The sequence below is a fragment of the Vulpes lagopus genome, chromosome 7 (genome assembly GCF_018345385.1).
Source record: "Vulpes lagopus strain Blue_001 chromosome 7, ASM1834538v1, whole genome shotgun sequence".
NCBI classification, from domain to species: Eukaryota; Metazoa; Chordata; class Mammalia; order Carnivora; family Canidae; genus Vulpes; species Vulpes lagopus.
The window spans coordinates 55,204,570-55,213,126 of NC_054830.1; the positions used below are offsets into that span (position 1 = coordinate 55,204,570).

Below are 8,557 nucleotides of genomic sequence, written 5' to 3' on the forward strand. Positions count from 1 at the left end.
CCTCCCCAGCCCTCCCCCCCCATGCTTACAGCACCTGCTCCAGCTGACCCCCTAGCTTATCAAATCCTCATGGCCACCCTAGAGCCAAGAAAGATCCACACGCCTGGGGCACCTCAGACAAGTCACCTGACACCTGTGAGCCTCAGCCTTCTTGTCGCTAAGATGGGGCAGTAACACTTGTCTAGCAGAGGTTTCATGAAGACTCGCTCCTGAGGCTATAAAATGCCTGACAGGTGCCTCATCCCCGTAGGTTCATCCCGAGGGGCAGCACCGACTTTCATTATTAGATTGTCCAGTGCTGCCCATTTTCCCGGGTTATTGTTCTCACTGCCCCTTAAATCAATGACAAGTATTTGTTAAGCACCAGGCACACCTGGAGGCATTGAGAGAATAGCAATAAGCAAGACAGGAGCCCTCTTCTCCTGGAGCCCCTATTCTAGTGAGTGGTGACAAACATAAGGAAGAAAAGTGAAGCAGGGAAAGGGACAGAGGGGAGTGCAAGAAGATTCTAGGAAGGCCACTCTAAGAAGGTGCCATTTGAGGAAAGACCTTAAGGAAACGAGGGAAGAGCGTTCCAGGTAGAGGGAACAGCAAGTGCAAAGGCCCTGAGGCATGTTGGAGGGGCAGTGAAGGGGCTACAGAGCCTGGAGCACAGTGAGTGAAGGTGAATGGGAGGGAAGTCAGAGAGATCACAGGGGCAGATTGGGTGAGGCCTTTGGCTTTTCCTCTGAGTAAAATGGGGAGCCATGGGGGAGTACAGAGCAGGGGTTGTCATGGCTGGGCTTAGCTTTCAGGGGACAGACTCAGTGGCAACACCCACTTCCTGAAGCTGGAGCAGACTCTGCAGAGTAGCTCCATAATGCTAGTGCTCTCCTTTGCTGCAGGTGTGATGAACAGACAGCCAAGAAGCTCATGACTTACTTCCACTTTGACGCTGGTGACCACGTCTGCACCCCAGGACAGCTAGAGGCCCGCATCGCCATGCTGGTGGAGCACCTGGGGACCCAGGGCTGCAGCGGGAAGGCCCTAGGGACACCTGGGGATAAGGTCAGCTTAGCCCCAGGGGTCAAGGTCTGGACCAATGCTAGAGTCTCTCGTAGCTGGAAGAACCCTGAGGGATGTCTGCCAAGTCCGGGGCCCTGTTCACAGATGAGCAAACCAAGACTCAGAGAGGAGATGCGACTTGCTTTGATTTGATTTAATGAATAATATTTTGGTTGCAAGTTAAAGGAATCATCTCAAATTAGCTTGAGTGCAAAACAGGTACTTATTATAATACAGAGCTGGCAAGATCAGCCTCAGAAGGACAGCCGAGGAGATGAGCTTCAGGAACAGCTGGATCCAGTGACTGAGACCAAATGGTCTCTGCCTACCTCTATCTGCTCTGTTTCTCTGGGTGCTGGCCTCATTTCCCCCTACTCCAGAAGGGCCTCCTCCATGGGGTGGGGAAAGGAAGGCAGGACCACAGACAGCTCTAGGCTCTCATTGGTCCACCTAAGAAAGCCCAGGGAGATAAGAGCCCAATGTATTAAATCTCAGGGAAGAACTCCAGCTGGCCCAGCCTCGGTCACGTGCCTGTCCCTGGGCCAATCCGTGTGGTGGGCAGGCAGGGTTTAAGGATTAGCAGCTCCATCAGTCAGATGCCCAGGAAAGTTACTGAGGGCAAGAGAAGGGAGCTGGAAGGCAACACCACGAGCAGGGTGTCACCATTTCGATAAGACCACTTAGCATTTCTTTCTCATCTCTCTACTCCATGGCAACTTCTACACTCCACAGTAGTCACGTGTGGAGTTCTGAGCGCTATCATTGCACTCAGCCCTAGCCCACTGCACTTTTGCAAACTGTGGTTTTGATTCTAAAATGGTTTTATATTTATATACCTGAAGTTCTGAATCCATACTATTTTTGACATATCTGTGGTCTGATGTGGTTCCAAAGGGCATGGCCACCACCCCTTTTCTAAATAAACTCCAAGGAAGTGGGGGGTTAGGAGAGTTACTGAGGCACGTGACTTGTGTCCCCAAGCCCACTGTCTAGTCCCATCGGCAATGGGCACTGACACCATGCCTTCTCTGTCCTGCCCAAAGCCCAGAATGGACCCCGAGTGTCCAAGGGCACCACACCTTCAGCTGCTTCTTTTTCCCTCCATCAGCGCCAAGAATAGGGACTGTCTCACTCCTAGCATCCCTGCTTTAGAAGGCAGGTAGCCACGTGACACTGTGACTGCTTGGCATCTGGCCCCTGGTGGGAATCCTGGGGGGACCTATAGTCTCGGCTCCCCTGGCCAAGGGTGGGCCATCACTCATGCTGTCCCAATCGGGCCCCTTTCCTGGTGCTCTCCATCTTGAGGGAGGTGGGAGCATGGCTGGAGGGTGTCCTTCTCAGCTCTGGCCCCTGGACAAGAGGCTTGAGATGGTCCTGCCCTCTCAACCCGCATTGCTGCTCCATCCCTGAGCATCTCCAGTTGCCAGTCTGTTCTGGGAATGACCCATAGCCTGCCAGTGAATTAGCTTTCTTTTCAAACTAGCCAGAAAGGTTTCTATTGCTTGCAACAGCAACAAAAAAATGTATTAAACAGAAAAGAAAGCAGAGGGATAGAGAAGGGAAAATGGAGTCATCAACTAGAAAACAAAATATGCATATTCTTATATTAATGCAAATTGCTGTGTGACCTAAGGCCAGACACGCAGCCTCTTTGGGCCTTGATCCCACCCCTGGGAAGGTGGGTGATTTCATCTGCTCAGCCACCTGGCAGGCCAGGGTGGGTCAGACAAGATGACCTCTGTAAAAGGGTCAAGGCAAGTTGTAGGCCCTGTCTGGAGATGGCACAGAGAGTCCTGGGCAGAGGGCAGCAGGGTGGGTGCTGAGTTCCCGGTGGTCCCTGCAGGCAGAGCTGCAGCAAAAGGTGGAAGAGAATGAGCATCTGAGGCTGGAGCTGCAGATGGTGGAGACAGAGAGGGTGCGGCTGTCCCTGCTGGAGGAGAAGCTGGTAGACGTGCTGCAGCTCCTGCAGAGGCTCCGAGACCTGGTAGGCACACCCAGAGCAATGGGAGGAGCTCTCTGGAGGGAGCACTGGCCTGTGTCAGGCACCTGGCCCTGAGCTTTCCCCACATTAGCCAGGTGTCCATTCTGTTTCTAGATTCAGAAAAGGAGGCTCAGGGACGTTAATTAAAAGGAAGGGAAGGCTTCTCTGTCCTGCCCAAGGTTATATTATTCATTTCATGAAGCTAATATAGATTTGATTTCAAAACCAGATAAGGATAAAAATATAAGAAAGGAAAATTATAAATTAATGTCACATTGAAACATGGATACAAAAAAAATTAAAAAAATAGAAAAAAAGAAACATGGATACAAATAAACAGATATTAAATAAGATATTAGCAAGCCAAATCCAGCAGTGTTTAAAGAAATGCATGACCAAGGTGGATTTAATCCCAGTAATTCGCAGTTAATTCAAGATCAAAAAATCTATTAACGTCATATACCACATTGCAGGTTAAAGGAGAAAAGCCATATATTCATCTCAATAAATGCAGAAAAGTAAAAATGGTCTCCTTTTATTATAAAACTCCTCAGAAAATTAAGAACAGTAAAGACCTTCCTTTACCAGGTGAGGAGTCTCAGCCAACTACCTCTCATAAACCTCATACTTATTGGTGAAATGTTGAAGGAATGCTTCTAAAGTCAGAATCAAGACATGCATGCCTGTCATCACTGTTTGTATGCCAACTAGAGGTTCTAGCCAATGCAATAAGACAAGAAAAAGAAAGAAAAGATGTAAGGATTAGACAGGAAGACACAAAGCTGCTAGTGATGGTGTATCATACTCATCTACATAGAATACCCAAGAGAATCCAGAGGCAAATTATTGTAATTTCTTTGCAAGGTAAATAATACAATATCAGAACACAGAAATCAATTGTGTTCCTAAAGAACATCAACAAACCATTAATTTTTTTTGTGTGTGAGAGAGGTTAATTTAGGATTACAGCCACTATAAGGTGGAAGTAGGATTTGAACCCGTGTTGTCTGGGTTTTAAGTGGACTCTTCTTGCCTGTGCACCAAACTGCCTAGGACACAGAATTACCAAGGCCAAAGCCAGTGCAGACAGACAGCCTGAGAGGATGGCTGAGTGGCAGCCAACACCAGCAGCCCGTGAAGATGGTGGTTACTGCCACTGCTCCAGGCCATGCAACCTGGAGGTAAAAGCTGGTTCTTCTACCTCCTAGTTAGATCGATTTAGGCAAATTTCTCCTGTCTCAGCACTGCTTTTCTTCACTAGTTAAAAGGAGCCTTATAATAGAAGTTGTTGCAAAGATTAAATGAGTGAATGCATAAAAATGCTCTTATTCCTGTCTATTTCTGAAGTGCCAACTTCTACTCTGGGACATAAATGTTAACCCATAAATATGTGATCTTTGATGGAATGGATCCTGTACCCCCTCTATTCACCCACCAAAAGTCTTTGAGAAGCCCATCAGGTAGTGGGGCCAAGGTAGGGCCCCAGGAAGGGATGGGGGTAGTGACTCTGTGTGTCCCCAGGGAACCATACAGAAGCCTCTAGGGGCCACCAAGTCCCACCCACTGAATGAGGACATGGCAGCCACATAGAGCTCCAGCCCTGTCTCCATTTCTTTTTAAGAACATATCAAAAAGAGCCCTGGGGAAGATCTTGCTGAACACACTGGATGCTTGCAAGGACCCCACACACGGTAGGAGAACTCCCTCATCTTTCAGAGCCTGGGTCCAGAGAGTGCCTGATGCAGTGCTGTCTGTCCTGAGTGTCTTGTCTGCAAGATGCCACTGTCATTACTGACCTTACCACTCACAAAGTGCATAGTCAAGAAGAGGCTTCAGAAAGTTAAAAAGGCTATTTGACAAGAGCAGGGGAACCAATGTCCCAGGGAGAAGAACTAAACAGAAGCCAGCATGGTCATACACCCCCAAGGGAGGTAGGAAGGGTTCCCTACTGTCAGTTCAGTCCCTGAGCTGAGTGCGCACCAGGCTCTGGGGAGGTGCCCAAGTCATGACAACAGCCCTCTGAAGAAGGTGCTGTTATTGTACCCATTCCACAGATGGAGAGACTGAAGCAGAGAAAGGCCAAGTGCCAACTGTGCCCAAAGCCTTGAGTCTCCCCCCTTAAGCACTAAGCTACATGGCCCCCATTGTCTAGAGAAAGTTCAGGGCAGTGGTATTTCATCAGTTCCAGACTAGCTGGTGAAACCAAGAGGAACTAGGCCAAGCTCTCTCCTCAAAGAGCCTCATGTGCTAATGGGGGCAATGAACTGATGATGAGCCTTTGCTCACTGGCCTCACAGGGCATCTCTGGGCAAGGCTCAGGTTTGTCTAGAACCCTGAATGGTCCCTGGAACTGAGAGGGAGGTCAAAAATTGTGTGCTAGGAGCCCCCTTCTCTGGGGTCCTCAGTGGGAGGGAGATAAGATGGGAAGGTAGCTGGGCAGGACTGGGGAAGGCTCCAGAAAGGAGAAAGAGTGGCTATGTGGGCCACAGTGAGCAACCTGAACTATCCTCCCTGTCTGCTCTTTCCTTCCAGAGGGGAGATCTGGACCCTCGGCCATTCTGGATGCCCTGCACCAAGCTTTGGCTGGCTGTGAGCTCCTGCAGAGAGAGCTCCCGGCACCAGCCTCCACAACTCCTGCCCTCACCAATCCCCTCCTCATCTCCTGCTGAGGTCACTGGCTCAGCCTAAGGGTATCTTGGTCAGCCTGACCTCCACCAAACGAGCCTACAGGATAAGTCTGACCACCTTCACATCCTCAGAACCCTGAAGAACCTGGCTCCTTCTGAGACTGGGCTCAACCACAGAGCCTCCCACAACAGAGCCTGGCAGACATCCTTTCTTTGAATTCCTCCCAGGTCCCTTCACAGCCCCTGCATTTCTGCTGCCAGAGTTCACATTGAAGCCTTAGGGCTGCTGGATCAGCCCATACCTGCTGCCCCCCCTGCCCACTTTCTCACACAGCCCAGCCCAGAATCCCTTCCTTGGTCTCCTGGGATCTTTTCCCCTCCCAGCACTGACCCCTTCCTCTCACTGATGTGCCTGATACAGGCACACTGTGCCCAACCTCCAGGCCACACTTGGCATACTAGGGGATTCCCACGCCCCCAGAAGTGTTAAAGACCAGGTAGGGCTCAGGGAACACAAAGTGGGGGTGATTATTTCAGGCTTCTAGGTGGAGGCTGTCCTTGAACTAGCTCTAGAAAAGAGATAGAATTTAGATACAAAGAGGATTTAATGTGAGGGAACAGCAAGAGCAAAATGTGGTGCCAGAAAAGGCCCCCATTAGTACAGTACTTAGGACACCTCTTTTCCAAGCATATAGTGGGTACTGGATTTCACAGGGTCACAGGAAGGGCTAAGACAAGCTGCTGGTCTCACCTACCTTAGCATCTTGGAGGAGAGAAAGATACATTGGCAAATAATATGACATGGGTGAAATCGGTGCTAAATCGATGTAATATATTTGTGAGAGTCCAGCCAAGAGGGTTTCATCTGAGCCAAGGAGAGCATGTGCACCACAGAGGGGAACTGCAGGGTGGAGGGCAGGTGCCTGGAGGAACAGTAGCAGGTCATGGAGGACTTGATGGCAGATGAGGATCTGGGACTTGCTCCCACAGACAATCGGGAACCACAGGAGGATTCTGAGGTGGATAGAGGGAAGAAGAGGCAGCTGCAGGACTGTAGGAGGAAGGGGTAGTAGCAGCCTGGAGCCAGAGCTACGAGGACACAGAAGGGGATCATGGTCATGGAAGGAGGACCAAGGGGTATCCGGTTTGGAGCCTGGGAACAGCAGGCACCCCAGAGCAGGGCAGCAAGGACTAGGGACAGACAATACCTGACCTCCTATCTGGACTCAGACACTCAGCAACTTGGATTGGGCGCAGGAGGCATCAAGGAGCCACTGCAGCCTCCTAGGGAGAGTGACACGGGCCCATTCCCAGTTTCCCTATGGTTCCTCTGGGAATGGAATGAAAGAGACCAAGGCCAGTGGCCATTCCAGAGGGGCCACCCCACCCCTGGTCCTATCAGATGGGCCAGTCTTTTTTGAGAAAGTCCCCAGGATACCTCATGGGCCATTGGGAAGGGCTGGGCACTGAAGAGGGTAGTCTGAGCAGAGAGGGCTGCCCCCAGCTTGCTCCTCTCAGCTCAGCCTGAGCCCACAGCCCTCCTCCTCCTGGCTGTGCTAATAACTGCATGACCCAGGTGAGCCTCACCTGTGCCCCTGACCAGTAAGAAAGCTCAACTTTCCATATCCTGCCCATGGTGGCATTCACAGAAATCTACACGTATGTTAAGATTCACAGACATTCGGGGCACACGGGTGGCTCAGTTGGTTGAGTGTCCAACGCTCTGACTCTTGATTTCAGCTCAGGTCACGATTTCAGGGTCATGGGATGGAGCCCTCACACTGGGCTCCACGCTCAGCAGGGAGTCTGCTTGAGATTCTCTCTCCCTCTGCCCCTCCCCACTCCCCTCTCTAAAATAAATAATCTTTTTAAAAAATGTATAAAAATAGAAAAAGATTCATAGACCTGGAAGCTCCCCTCAAAAAAAAAAAAAAGTGAACTTCACTGTATGTTAACAAAAAATAAGAGGGACCAGAAGAGATATTCCTGGAGTGCCTCCGGGCTCTAGGGACCTGGAATCTGCAGACAGAGGCAGAGGGCTCTTTGTGGGTTACAACTACACTAAGCTTCATCCTCAAGATTTCCCTAATTAAAATCTCTCACAACTGCCCAACCCTCAGTGGTTCATCACACTTGTATGTCCCTAATCTCATTGGAAGCAAGTTGAGCTAGATTCAGATATAGAAATACCCAGAATCACACAGCAAATCAGCATCCAAGCCTGGAGAAGGGCCTGTTTTCTGCCCACATCTCTTGCACTTTCTACCACAACCAGCTGTCTCTGGCTAGGAGACTCTGGGCTCGCTAAGGGTTTGGAGTCTGGATTAGTTATGGCATAGGCTAAACTGCCTTGATAAAGGGACCCTAAAATATTCTGGGTCAAATAAGATATAACTTTATCTCCTTGCTCTAAGAGTCCAGAAGTGAGTGGTCCTGGTTGGCAGAGCAGCTCTACTCTATATGGTCACCCAGGGACCCAGGTCCCTTTCACTTGGTTGTTCTATCATTCCCTAGATTTATGTCCTCCCTTGCACAGTGGAAGCCAATTCATCAGCACTGCATCTGCCTTCCAACCCACAGGAAGAAAGAAAGGGAAAGGGAAAGAAAGGCACTCTGGCTCACAAGGCTTCTACTCACCTCCCAGTGGCCATGCTCAGCTGCAAGGGAGGCTGGCAGATGTCGTCTGTAGCTAGGCAACCATGGGCCCAGTTTGCAGTCCAGCATGGAAGGAGCTTGGAAGTCACTAGTCCATACTAATGACAAGTAAAAAACTGAACAAGCTGAAAATTCAACAACTCCTTTTAGATGCATAAGAGAAGTGAGGTTGCAGGACAAACGGCTGCCTCCAAAATTGGAAAAACAGACTGGTGAATGCAGAGAATCACAACCTGCCAAAGAAGACTCT

At 49.9% G+C, this 8,557-nt stretch overlaps 1 protein-coding gene across 4 annotated transcripts in view; it reads left to right on the plus strand.

Moving 5' to 3' along the window:
• The window catches only part of EFCC1 (EF-hand and coiled-coil domain containing 1), a 41,355-nt gene extending 33,888 nt beyond the window's left edge, over positions 1–7,467 (plus strand). The window contains exons 5-9 of one of the 4 annotated variants that reach the window (XM_041764373.1): positions 885–1,047; positions 2,888–3,028; positions 4,079–4,206; positions 4,647–4,716; positions 5,558–5,695. In XM_041764373.1, coding sequence (XP_041620307.1) covers positions 885–1,047; positions 2,888–3,028; positions 4,079–4,206; positions 4,647–4,683 — 469 coding nt within the window. In that variant the 3' untranslated portion in view covers positions 4,684–4,716; positions 5,558–5,695. Of the gene's footprint in view, positions 1–884; positions 1,048–2,887; positions 3,029–4,078; positions 4,207–4,623; positions 4,717–5,557 lie in introns of all 4 variants that reach the window. The other 3 variants (XM_041764372.1, XM_041764375.1, XM_041764374.1) reach the window with 3 other exon arrangements.
• The last annotated feature ends 1,090 nt before the right edge of the window (positions 7,468–8,557 follow it).